The sequence below is a fragment of the Apis laboriosa genome, unplaced genomic scaffold (assembly GCF_014066325.1).
Source record: "Apis laboriosa isolate Shangri-la unplaced genomic scaffold, ASM1406632v1 scaffold39_cov144, whole genome shotgun sequence".
NCBI lineage: Eukaryota > Metazoa > Arthropoda > Insecta > Hymenoptera > Apidae > Apis > Apis laboriosa.
Window position 1 is genome coordinate 598,583 of NW_025223140.1, and position 15,401 is coordinate 613,983.

The window sequence follows — 15,401 nt, forward strand, 5'->3', positions numbered from 1 at the left end:
TTATTATTCTTATAATTACAAATATTTCAATTAATAAATATAGAGATTTCATTGTATTAGAATTTTAATTTAATAATCTTTTCTTTAAATTCTTAAATTCTATAGAACAGAATTTAAAATTATAAAATTTTAATCGATAATTATTTTAAAACTTCTTTCACAAATAAAATGAAATTCCATCCAAATTTATTCCATCATCATTATAAGTAGAAAATAAAAAGCATGCATGAACATCCATAATCTATCTACGAATCTAATTCACGAGGATGAACACATCATTGTTCTAATTACCATGATCTCCATAACTCTCCAGAGGAATATTATTGTCCGCGACACGCAAGATTTCGAAACTCGGGAAGGCGGTTAAAGGAGGACCAAGAAGGGAAAAAAGTGAGAGCTCGATTTCACCTTACTAATATCGTCCTCCGCACTGATTTACATGATTTGTCTCTAACTCCATCCTCCATCTTCTTCTTTCACGCGGAATTCTTTCCCAACGACCTGGAACCCGGATTTGTCGCGAATTGGAGATTTTTATTCGGCACCGCACCCACATTCAGAGCCAGAACCTTCGAAACGATATTCAAATCTTCCGGATTCCCAATTCCTTGCACGTTGTTCGGATCGCCAGCGATTCCAGATTGATACAGCAGATGTTGAATTTGCCTAGCCGGCGTGGGAGGCTTCGATTGTTTGAACTGGGCATAAGGATTGTAGAAATTCGTTGGAGTTTTGTGCGGTGGAACGAAGCCAAAATTGCCTCTGTTGGCCGCGATTTTGTTATTCCCGTTGAAACCAAAATTTCCCACCAAATTGAAAGCCTCCTGACGATTGTATCTCGTGGATACCGAAGGCTGGAAATCGGTCGAGAACGAGCTGAAGCTCTGCTGGAGTCTCTGGTGTTGTTGTTGCGATTGATGCAACTGTTGCAGCTGTTGCGGTTGAATCTGTTGCTGGTGATGGAGATATTGTGATTGCTGCTGTTGTCGGAAGGGTTGTAGACGCAATGGGTCTTGTTGGAAGATCGGTTGAAAGATTGGAGGTGCAGCTACATTTGGTACTTCTAAAGTCAGGCTAGGTTGTAGATGAACGTTGGACTCGGCAAGAGGCTGGAACATCAAGAAGTTGTTGCTCTGATCGAAGAAGAATTGCTTTTGTGGTACAGGAGGAAGTTGGAATCGATTCAATCTCTGCTCCTCCAACTGCTTGAGCCTTTGTTCTTCCAGCTGTTTAAGCTTGGTCTGTTCCTCTAACTGTTTGATCCTGACTTGTTCCTGAAGGTAGTACTGTTGTTGTTTCTGTCTCAATTGTTGTTCATATAGTTGCTGCTGCCTTACTAGGAACTGCGTCTGTTGGAACTGTTGCTGCTGAAGCTCTGCCAATTGTTTCTCCAGAAGTTGTTGTTTAAACTCTAATTGCTCTTGAAGAGTCAGAGCTTGTCCATCGTTAGGCGATCTGAAAATCGGAACGACGCTTTTGGGTACGCCTTGTTCGTCTTGTTGCACAGTGAATGCTGCAACCAGAGGCGCCTGGAAGATTTTAACCTCTTCCGTTTTGTCCTTAGAATCATCTAATTCGGTTATTGTCATGTTATTCTTTGACGAAACTGTCGGAGTAACTATGGTTGGTTTAGGACTGACTAACGCATTTGCAATGCTGTTTGAAGCACTTCTAGTTAGACTCTCGGAAACATCCGATTTCTGCGTTAAACTTTCCATCTTGTTTACGGGGAAGATATTCATCGTGGTAGGTATCGTCTTCTCACGCTGTTCCTTCGATTCGCTTCTGAAATTTGACTTTTTTTCTGGCAATATCACGTTCTGAACGTGAAAGCTTTTGGCATCTTCTTGTGTCGCTTTCTCGATATCCATCGAAGGTGTATTAAGTGTCACGTAATGAATACCTTCGACGAAACTGGAATTTTGCAATTTATCTTCGCTTGATACGTCATCGTCGCCTGGGAAGCTCTTGAAAGAGAATGTGGTCTTTTGTACACCTAGATTGTCATTCAAATTCTTCTTTGCTATACTCTCGAACGCGCTCGTGTCCCTTTGAGAGATGGTTTCCGATTCGTCTTTGTATTGCTCGGCTGATTCAGCTTCTAGATCGGTCAGAGCTTTCAACAGAGCTCGACGAAGATTTTTGTCCAGTTTTATCGGCGGCTGGGTCACATCTAAATTTGTCGAGGAGATCTCTGGATCTTGAGATCTCGTCAGGGTGATCGATACCGTCGCCAAGAGAAACACTACTCTTATCTGTAAGATTTAGAAAATTGTTTATTGTTTATTGTGTTATATTTTATCTTTAAAATAAGTTTTTTAAATTTGCTACATTATGCTATAATTATATGAAATGGCAAAATTTACGAAACCATAAATTCATAAATTTTCGAAAATAAGTTATTAAATTTATCGAATAATATTTGCAATAATATTTATTATTAAATTAACTGAATACAATTGAAACTAAATACATATTTTATATATATATTTTTATTAATTATTCTTATAATTTTGATGTTATTTAAATTATATTTATATATTTTATATATTTATATATTTATATAATTATATATATTATATATTTATTATATATTTATTTTATATATTTATATTAAATATTTTTAATATTTGTTACAATTATCAAAAAAGAAAATTTAAAATATTATATATTTAAATATTATAATTTAAAATAAAATATTAATAATTATTTTTTTTTTACATATTCTAATATTAATTTCATTTAAAACATTATAAATATCATTTATGATTATTTCTCGATTATTTAATATTTATATAGATAAAGAACGAATTACATATTAATAAAGAAAAATATTAATAAAGAAGAATGATTAAAAAAAAAGAATTGTAAATTTGTTATTAACACTGACATTGAATAAATTTCTAATGAATGCTCAATCTTATTACTATTTCCTATCAATTTTATTTTCATTTTTTCAATTCTTTACTTAATTAATTTTATCTTTATCAGACTATAAACGATTATAGAATTATATATATATTATATAAATTAATATTTTTTTTTATATAGAAATTGTATAATGGATTCAATGATAATTTAATTGTATGTTATAATAATAATTTTATTTTCAATGTTTTACCGATTTTTATATAAATTTTTTATATTAATTTATATTTTTATAAGCGTAAAATAAAGAAATAGAATTTAAATATATCAATTTTTAAATATCATTCCACTTTAGATTTCTTCTTACATTCTTATTATATCAAAAAAAAAAAAAAAAAAAAATGAAATGAGAAAAAATATTTTTATTTGTCAAAATAACTTAAATTAATTAATAATTTAAACTTAATTTTGCTTAAGTGGAAAAATAATTATATTGATTTAATAATTTCATCATATAATTCAATCATAATTTCAGAAAGTTAAAAACTTTTTTCAACACTCTTTTTTTAATTCTGGAAATGAATAATTGCAAGAAAAGATTTAAGAGGAATTACAAATTGCAATTCGAAAAGAAAATCTAAGGAAAATGAGAATAATAAATTTTCATTTATAAATCTTATATGAATTGTGATTGTTTTAGAAACGCTTCTTGAATTAATTTTTAAAATGTAATTTAATAAAAATAATTTAATAAAATTATATAGACTATTTTAATAATTTAATTAAACAGTAATTTAATAAAATTATATAGAATAAATTCATTATATAATTTATTTTAAATTTCAACAACCATTTGCAGTCTTATCTGTAGAAGAACATTGCAATTTTTATAAATAATTATTTATTTTATATCTACTTTTCCTTCATAATAGTATATATTTGATGGAAACATCGATAGAATTTTCTTCTTTATCTGATAAAAAAGATAAAATATTTAAAATATTTAGATAAACAAAGGATTTTATTAACATATTCAATATGCGCAACATGAATATATATATTATAAGGATTTCTTATTTTATAGTAGTTGACGCATTCACAAATCATCATAAACTTTTCTAAAAAATGTGAAAAATGAAAAAGAATTTTCCACGAAAAATTTTTCTTTCATATACAAATGTTTTCATTAATATTCACAGCCATTTTATTATTTTTTTCGCTATTTTATAATTGTTTTTTGTACTTGTCAAATATCTATCTAGAAAGAATTTCCTTAACACCGAATATTAGCTATATTTCTGATAATTGAAATATTACCAAGTTGTATTTGCATAAATTATAAAGAAGATAATATAAACCGATCTTCTTTTGTCACAAGTTGTATTCGCATATGCATGAACTAAAAAATCGATTAATTATTGCACTTGTTGGAAAGTCGATGCATGAATTATAAAGAATTATCTATATATATACGTGTATTCACCACTGGAGATTTGACTTCGACTTTGTGCCGCATTGAATGTATTAAATATAAGAAAATTGTCTACAAATTTCTCATAAATTCAAAAATATTCACAGTTCAATCTTCACAATATTAGGGAACAGAAACTAATAATAGTTATTGCTAAGAAAGTAATAAGTTGAGCAAGTTAAACTATTTAACAGCCTATTAATATCTCATTGTCTTGCATGAAACATGTAATAGACACGGTAAATTCTCACAAGTTTATGAAGGTATTTCTCTATAATTATGTAAAAATGAAATTACATTCCTATCTTCATGAGACGAAAGTTTCATCCAAGTTCGACATTTCTAAAAAGAGAAAATTATTGTGAAACATCTAGATGCTTTGGGATTCATATTCGTATACATAAATTTAGCGGTGGTGATATTCGATCAATTAGTAAAAACCGGAAACAGGAATAGTAAATTTATAGATCTCACGTACTTTCTGATACTTTCCATTTGAATTTCAGAATACTATGAATGAATTCGATATGCTATCGTGAATGATTCATTAATTAGAATCAATTGATTTTATAGAAATCAATGTTTAGAATGTTTTTTTTCTATCTTATCTTAATGAATTCATTTCAAATGACTTTAATCTAATTTATAGAAACATACATATGTGTAACATATATACTTTGCATATTGATTGCATTTTTACTGAATTTTATTAATTAAATATATTAATTAAAACTAATCTGAATATTTTAAAAGAATTTTTTCATAAATTATAGTTCTTATAGAGTTGTTTACGAAAATATTTGAATACTTCTTTATTTTTTAATGAATTTTCTATTTTTAATTAAACTTTGTGAATATTTAGAGCATAATGAATTATATATGGAGCAATTTTTTTTTAAATTATCATTTCAGTTAGGTGAAATCCTCGAAGTTTCAATGCGTTTTTTAAATAAACTTAATATATATATTAATATAACTTATTAATATTTCGTTTCTTAAATATAACTTTAAAACGGAGATAATGTAAAATTATAACTAATAAAATATTTAAAATTTAATATTCTATAATTCTAATTACAAAATGTTCAAACTTTAATATTCTATTATTCTGTTATTAAAAAATTGTGATATAAACTGTTATTAAAAATTTGAAATATAAAAACATACTGAAACTTGAGATTGATTTCATTCTTCTAAGAGATTTCTTGTTAAAAAAAAAAAGTTTTATATGTAACTCATTGTGATCTACATACATACAAATTTTTATTTAAATCAAAAATTTCTGATTAGATGATTTTTTTTTGTAAGATATAATATTTTTTTAAATACTTTTTAAGTCACTATAGATATACACGTAAGATACATATCATATATACACATTATATATATATATTACCAATATAAATATAAATATAAATATCAATATATATAAATATATATTATATATATTTATATTTATATTGGTAATTAAATATAAATATATATTATATATATTTATATTATATATTTATATTTATATTGGTAATTAAATAAGATCTATAAAAATTATTCAAATTAAATCGATATTCAAGGAGTTAAAATGTTTGGAACTAATGTTTTTAAAAATATATATTTTATATATATTTTTAAAAATATGTATAAAAATAAAATATCTTTAAGACAGTTAAGCTTTATATATATATATATATATATATAAATATTTTTTATTTATACTTAATAATCGAATCTATATCCATATTATTAGTAATATTTACACGATTCGATATCAAAGTGTTCAGTAGAAGATATGAATAAGTATTAAGTTTTAGTTATATATCATTTTTTGACATTGATGTCTCTTAAATCGATATTAAATAATAGCTTTTTTCTTTCTAAATGTTATGTTATGTTAAATTTCTTTATATTATTGATAAACAAAATCAGATTATGAGTAGAATAAACTAATAGAACTATAATATTATATAACTATAAACTATAATTATGTATAACTATATAATTAATTTAAATGTGTAAAAAAATTTAATTAAAATATGTATTAATAGTTTATTATAAATAAAATTAGAGTTATAATTATCGATATCATTACTGACAATTTGATATATTTTAAATATATATTTATTAAAATATTGATAACGAAAATAATTAGAATATCTATTTTTTTATTCGAGATTATTATTTAAAATATTAACAATTGTTTATGTATTAATTATGGACGATGTTTGATTAATTTTTTATTCTATATATATTATAATTTTTTATTCAATATATATTATATGTACATATTTTTATTCTATTCAATATTCAAAATATCGTTATGATATTAATAATATAAATAGAAATGAAATAGAATATTTTTTTTAATAAAGATTTAATATTTATTTTTATTATAATTTATTACAGATAATATTTTTATGTGTCTTAATAATAAGTTTGAATAAGAAAAAATAGGAATCATTAATAATGTCATAAATGTCTTAATAATTATTATTTTAATCAATTATTATTATCAATTATTATTATATAAAATTATCAGTAATATATTTTACTACTAAATATATTTACTAAATATAGATAAATATATTCGAACTTTTGAATATTTAGTGAATACATAACAATCGAAAAAATCGAAAAGAATTAAATCTTAATATTATATTTAAGTAATATTAAATATGAGAAATAAAGATGTAAAATGAAAATATTTCATTGATATTTCCAAAATAATAATAAACAAGTAATAATAATAAACAACATAATAATAAATAATAATAAACCAAAATAATAATTTCCAAATAATAATAAACATGATGTGAATTGTAAATGTATCTAATTCTTTTCATGTACATATATTTATAAAAATTAAAAGAAATAAATAAATGATTTATTTAATTATTATTTCAAAAATGATTTATTATTCAATTTCTTTTAATAATTAGAAAATCATATTGTACTTTTTTATTATTAAAATCATCATCATTATGTTTGAAAAGTATTATTTTACTATTATACCCATTACTATATTACTATATTATAATATTTAGAAATGAATGAAATATTGAATATCGAAATTTTTGTAAAGTATCCAATTATTGATACTTTTGTAAAATATCAGATGGTTTTTTTTAATTAGATATAATATTGTTAATTAGATATAATATTTAGATATAATATTGTATGTATCATTTTAAGAGATAATAAATCATTGTTTTAATTATTATATTTTATTAATTTTAAGAGAAGAAAAATAGTACTAATTATTAAAACCTAACCTAAATCTAAAACTTTTAATATATATCAATACTCTTAAAATGATACTAAATTAAAATTAATATATTAGTATCAATAGAATTGATATCATCCATATTAATCCTAATATTGAATAATAGCTATATAAATTATTATTTATATTATATACATATTATTATTTATATTATTTACATAAAATTGTGATGTAGTTATTCAATTGCATAAATAAATGAAATGATTAATTGAATTATCAGAATCAGAAATCAGAAATTAACAATAAAATTAAATATCTACAATTCATTGCACCTAATACTTATATTTAAATCTTATTTTCCCAGGTAATAGATGGAAATATTAAATATTATATAAATCTGTTTTTTGTTTCATGAAGAATTTTCTATATGATGATATGTAGAAAATTAGAAATAAACTAGAAATAAACTTTTCATCCTTTTAAGGAAAGTGCATTTTTGTCATTCGTTGTAATTTCTCATAAATGAAATAAATTGATCTTCGACACGATCGATAATATAAGTATAAATGTTCGTAAATTATCCCGAGTGAAAGTTATCGAATTCCATTCATGAAATTTGCGAGTTTTTATATTTGTTTATAAAAATATATTTGTTTTATGTAAATATTTACGTAAACTTCTTCCAAGAAACGAAGAAATATCTTAATAGTATATGATGTATAATTACACAAAAAATAAAAATAACTAGAGTGAGAAATAACCGATTACAACATTCTTGTATATGCCATATCATTATGGAAAAATTTGTCGAATATTAATACATAATATCTCTATATTACTCTTATTGTGAAAAATTTCACAAAGTAGTAATGTTGTTATTTTAATTTATTTAATTTATTTTATTTTTTTATTAAATTACTGAGATAATATACAGAGTGATTCATTTTAATCTATAAATATTATCTTTGTTATTCGAAAAATTTTCAAATAGGAAATGTATTGTTTCAAAATAAATATTTTAATATATTTTAATATTAAATTATATATTTTATATATTAGATAAATAATATTTTAATAAATAGCATTTTTCTATATGCATTGTAAAAAATGTAAAAAATCTTTTTTAAATTATATATATTTTCTAATGCATCAATGTATCAATCGATTATTTATTAGAAAAAAATATTAAACTATTTTAGAGTTATTATCAATATTTTTAATAAATATCGATATGTCATTAATAATTTGATTTAGATAATATCATTAAGATATTGATAACAAATAAAAATATATATAATTTTTATGAGAAATTTTCATTAAATGAATAAATTTTCTATTTTTTTTATTCATATTTATTATTAAGAATGTTATTAATGATTTATGAATTATTTATGAATTTATAATTTGTTTAAAATATTGTTAAAATATCAATAACAAAAGTTAATAGATTATAATATAATATAGTATTATAATATATAATATAAAGTATATAGTATAGACTATAATATAGTTTTTTAATAAAATTTATTTATTTTTATCTCAATTTATTATAAATAACATTACTTATAATTTTTTTTAATGAAAAATAATCACTTACATTAAATGATATATTAAAAAATATGCAATTATCTAATAAAAAATTTAAATTTTATCTTTGTATTTTCATTATAATATATTTAAAAAATATTTTTAAATTGATGCAAATTTCATTTGAAATATAAATATATAATATATAATAATATATAATAATAGTTCAATATATATATAATATATAATAATAAATATATAATAATAGTTCAAACAATAAATAATTTGAGAGACAATTAAAACAAATCATTATGTACATTTTCGATTAGATAAATTTTCGAAATAATTAATTTGCTATAATTTTTCAAAAATTATTTTTTTATTTAAAAAAAAAAATATCTCATATTATTATTAATTAAGAAAAAAATTTTAATTATAAAATAATTTGAATTTCTTTCATTTCAAAATAATTTTCAATATTATTTTTATCATTCAATATTTATATAAACGTATCTTTAATAAATATAATTAAAAAATAAAAAACAAATATTTTTTTTTTAATCTGATAATTTTAATTTATCTCTTGATGATTCTTTCTTATTTATAATTAAAAAACAAATCTTGATTAAAATTGGTTATTTAAATAGCAAGATTTTTTTTATTTTTAAATATATAAATGATGGATGCAGACGCAGAAAGATCTTATCGATTTATTGACCAAGCGAGGTTCGCATGTCTCTTATAAGCTCACTTTGACTCGCAAACTTTCATCTCGGTGAAATTAATCGTAAAATTATACGAAATCTCGTCAACTTTTCTTCTTAATTTATTCAATGTACAATAAAATTTAAAATAGAATGAATACAATCTTTAAACGATATGTTTTTTCTTTTGTCAAAAAAGAAGAGTAATGATATACCATTCCATGTTTAAATTATAAAAACGATAATAAAAATCGTAAAATTTATTAATTTTACAATTATTAGATGAAATTATTACTATTATATTAAAAAATACGTAACAGATATATAATTTGTACATAGATTGCGGTTTTAAATTTTTTAATATTAGAAAATAGATTGAAAAGTATGAAATTGGTTAGTAATTTTTATTAGAAACAAATATGAAAGGAATTAAGAATAAACTGAATTAAATTTTCGTTTCGGTTATATTTTATTGATTGATATATATTGATTCTTGTTATTATTACAAATCTCCATTCTTATAGTATATTTGTTATTTTTATAAAAAATGATGTCAAATAAAATTTAATTTCTAAATTTTTTTTCTGACAAACTCGCAAGATTACAGCTGATATTATTCTTTAAATGAATACAAATAGTTGTTGAAATTTTAAATTGGACATTATATTTAATGATTTAAATATAATCCTAATATTATTATATTTAATATGTTTCATATATAGAATTATTTCTCTATAGAATTATGTATTTCTATGCAAACTTATTATGTTCAATTATACAGAATTCATGAAGCATTTTCAAAAAAGTTTTCATAAAATTTATAAATAAAAATTTCTCGTTTAATTCTTATTCTAATAAAAGATTTTTCTTTCAACTTATATTATATAGTTATCGTGTTTCTGTGAACAATGAAATATCTCTAAGTTATAAAAAAACTATTTTTACAAAAGCATTGATAAAAATGTTTTTATTTTATTATAATTCATGTATGGAAAGTATAATGTATTATGATAATATATTACCTTTCGAGTCTTCGCTTTTTAGCATAATGTTATGTAAGAAATATAATTGTAATATGCTAATTTCCTAAATATTAAATTATTATTAAGAAAATTTTTGTGAGAGGATTTTTTCGTGATTAATATATATAAAAGTAATTTTTATAAATTATCAAGAATAATATTGAATGTCATTGCCTGAGAAATTATTAAATATGCTTTATATGAAAAAAACTTGCCTCGAATCTCGTTAGTAATTAAAGATTGAAATCATTTGGAATTATTTCAAATCTCTGTTCTATATATGCATATTTAAAGTATGTACTCTCTACATGCTCAAATACATGCTCTACATGCTCCATTTCTCAAACTTTATCATCTTATCACTAATCACGATATATATTTTAAAATAATACCGCAGTTAATGTTGAGTCTATTAAATTCAATATATTTTATTATTATCTATTATTGTTAAAAAGGTAATTTGAATTATAAGCATACTGATTTTTATTAATATGTTTTATTACTATAATAATCTCACTTTATAAAATATACATGTATGTATTGATAAAATATATATGTTTTATGTTTATACTTTTCTAGTATATTTTATTAAAGGAAGAAATATTAGATTTCACAAATCCAGTCTGAATAATTATATAATAAAATTGAGTGTTAATTCAGGATTAAGGATGATGAAAGTAGCCATCATTGTTTTGTATAAGATGATTACTTGTGACCTTCAGGTCTTGAAGACACGCGAACTTGCGATAATTATTCTATACTCAATACTAATTTAATTGATCAATCAAGTGTAAAATCAAGTTTTTTTATGAATATAAAAAACACATAAATATAATATTAATTAAAATTCGAAAACAGTAATTTGTTTTTAGTAAGAATAATGTTTAATGAGTCAAGATGTAAATGGTTTATCTTCTTTAATTAACTTTTTGTATTCGCATTAAAAAAAAAAAAACGATGAAAGGAAAATATAAGTACTATTGTAAATTTGACAAAATGTGAAAGCGAATTCTTATAATATATGTAACTTTTGTTAAGTAAATGTACTTTTGTTAAGTAAATTCTTGTTATAAGCATATATGATTCTTGTTGACTATGGTCAATCACCTTCACGACTAAAAGTAGAAAGTGAAGAAGAATTTTTCAATTTTCGAAATCACAAATTTTATAAAATATCATTTATAATTTATTTCTCTGTGAAGTAGAATAAAAATAGTTTAATAGAATAGTATTTTAATATTCAATGCGGTATCAGAAATCAAATATAATATGACAAACATTGATTTTTCATAAGTATAAAAATAATTATAAAAGAACGAAAAATGTAACGAAATCTAATACACAGTATGACAATACTATGTAAAAAAAAAAAATAATAAAACTTTTTTGATTATCTAACTTAATAATTTAAAGATTATTTCTAATCTACATGTATTTATAATGATCAAGAAAATTATAAATTTTTATCATCAATAATAATTATTGGTAATAAAAATCATTTAATTAATTATCATAATATTATTAATTGTCATAATTTTTCCATATATCAATTTTTACTCGTTATCGTAAAATAAGTTACGAAATCTTCCGTGACCGGTAATCGTGTTATCTTTTTAAAATCTGTTACTGCTGTCGAGGTCAGTAAGAACAAACAGCGGAACTTGTTATGATTATAAAATAATGTCTTTTCTTCAGACAGACACGATACGAGATAATAATATCTAGATAAAATAGAATTCTGAATAGTATAAAAGTATCTTTTAGAAATCTTTTAATCAGCATCGAGGCATCGAATTAATTTCCTTTCTAATTGCTAACATTGAGTTAGATGAAAATCTTTATTCAGATCCAAATGCGAGATAATGTATTATATAATAGAGTAATAGAGAATATTGAAGTCAAAAGTTGATTTTTGATAATTATGTGAAAATTATATTTATGATAAAAATTTTTATATAGTTATTTGACACGATTGAAATCATGGCAATTTTGCTTTATGATAAGTTATTAAAAATAAGTTAAAACCAGAGAAAGTATAATCACTCTTATAAAATATAAGACCAATGTTAAACGAAATTTATTAAATGAAATTAAAATAGTAAATAAAAGTAAACAAAAGTAATTTTGTTTATGAAAAAAAAGTTAAAAATAATTAAAACTTATAGATTTTTATTAAAAATCAAGAATTTAGAAATTATTCTATTATAATTATGATAAACATATTAATTATTTTTTGATGCATTATAATAATTTTTTAACAAAAATTTATTTTCATAAATTTTTTTTTATCATATTATCAAATATTCTCTATTCATTATAATTCATTACAATGTTGTTATAATTAATTGCCAATGTTATAATGTTAATAATGTTTTTAATTATGTTTTTATGGACTTAAATTGCTAATAAAATTAAAATTTTCAATAATGATCATAATTATATATTTAAAAGAATCAAATTAAAAATTAAAAAAAGAAAAAACATTTATTCGTATAAGAAATATTTATATCATAATTTTCAAATACTAAGAGAAAATTATTTCAGAATATTAAAAAGTTATTTTGTTCATTATTTATTTTTATTGTGTATTATTTATTTTTTGTATTATATATTTACATTTATTTTAAGACACGAATATATGTAATTTGATTATTTAATATTGTATTTTTCATATGTACAAAATTTGCAATAATAACTATATTACATTTTAAATTTTACTTACAATGTTACTTTTATCTTGTATTATTTTTTACTTTGTATTTTTATTAATAGATTATAAAAAAATTAGCCAAATATATTTGATATTAATGATAAATTATTTTTTTTAATTCGTTTTGTAAGATTTAATAAAAATAGAATTGATGGAAATAAATTGAAATCAATATCAAAAAATTGAAATTGATATCAAAAAATTGAAATTATTTAGAATTTAGAAATAAAAAAGATATAAAAAAAATATAAGAAAATTCGAAGATACTATTTCATTTAATTGTTTAAATTCCATTTATACTCAGATTTAATATATTTCTATTTCATGGGAATATAATATTATTTTTTAATAGTAATTTTCAATATATTGTAAATATTGTAATAATAATTTTGAAATTAAAAATTGGTTATTACAAATACTATTATTTTCTTATATTTCAATGAAATATTCAAAATAGTATAAGTTTATTTTATTCAAAATATAAATATTTAAGATATATTATTATATAGATGTATTACAAATATGAATTGATAATAAATATATGTACACTTCTTTATTATTAATGTATTTAAAAAGTTATAAAAGTTGTAATTAAAGATAAAAATTAATTTTTATTTATCTATTCCAAATATTTATATTCTAGATAAAAGTGACAAATTAAATTTTTTTCATTATAAATTAACATAAATTATAAAAACAATTTATTTTCATAAATTTTTCAAAGATTACAATTAATAAATAATTAATGAAATAGATATATTTGACTAATATAACTATAACTAATATATGATAATTTATCATCTGTAAGTAAAATTCATATTATCGTAATAAATTGTTTTTTTTTAAATCTATAATAAATTAAAATGTACTATTATTAACTTTAAAAAAAATATGATTTTTGAATTCTTTTATGTTGTAAGAAAAATTAATTGAATATCTATATTTAAAAATAATGATAAATTGTAATTCTATGTTTTCTATTATAATTTTTCTGTCTTTATTACAGATTTGAAATAGGTATATTGTTTTTTAATTATGGTAATAAAAAAAAATAAATTGATTTAATAATTGTTATAATTAATTTATTAATAATTGTTATATAGCTATTGTTGTCATTTATAATATTGAAGAAGATAAAAGAATTATTTTTTAGCAGTATAATGCTTTTGTTGATGATAGTAAGTTCAACAAAAATGTAATTTAAGGAGGTTTTTAGAATTCATTTATTATCCTGGTTAATCTTAATTTTAATATTATTGGAAATTTAATGTTGTATTCTGGCAAAAATAGAATGAATCAGAAATAAAAATTAATAATTGCTGAAGTTAAAAAACTAATAATATTCACTTGAATATTTGAATAGAAATCATAAGAGATGAAATTATGAATAACTTAATTATTAATGCTCCTATCTTTCTTTTTATCACAAATCAAAAATTAAGGAAAATCCACTAAATACTAAATATATTAAAGATATTAAAATTATATATTGTATATGAGTTTATATTTTTTTACAATTTTTTTATAATAAAATGGAATTTTGAATATTCTTTTTTCTTTTAAATTTACAAAAAATTTTCTTTTTTTTTCTGCATATCACAAGGAAATACTTTTTCAATCTTTTAAAAAATGTCAAAATGATGAATTCATAATTATTCACAGTATTATATTATGTAAATTTATTCCTTAGTAATATTAATACGTATTTCTGAATCATTTTTATTATTGAAGATATTAATGTTTATATTAAGAGTATCTTAACTTATTTGAAAAATATATATCAAGAAAAAATATAATAACAAATAAATTATATTATTTTACAAAACAATATTAATGAAATTAATATATGCTCTATCTATATAGAGCATATCCTATGATATGG

The 15,401-nt window shown here is 20.6% G+C and overlaps 1 protein-coding gene across 1 annotated transcript in view; it reads right to left on the reverse strand.

Moving 5' to 3' along the window:
• Window positions 1-216: 216 nt before the first annotated feature.
• LOC122715648 (myb-like protein Q) overlaps window positions 217-15,401 on the reverse strand; it is a 37,812-nt gene continuing 22,627 nt past the window's right edge. Inside the window, exon 2 of the mRNA XM_043937990.1 lies at window positions 217-2,255. Within this exon, the coding sequence (XP_043793925.1) occupies window positions 477-2,255 (1,779 nt within the window). The 3' untranslated portion in view covers window positions 217-476. The remainder of the gene's footprint in view (window positions 2,256-15,401) is intronic.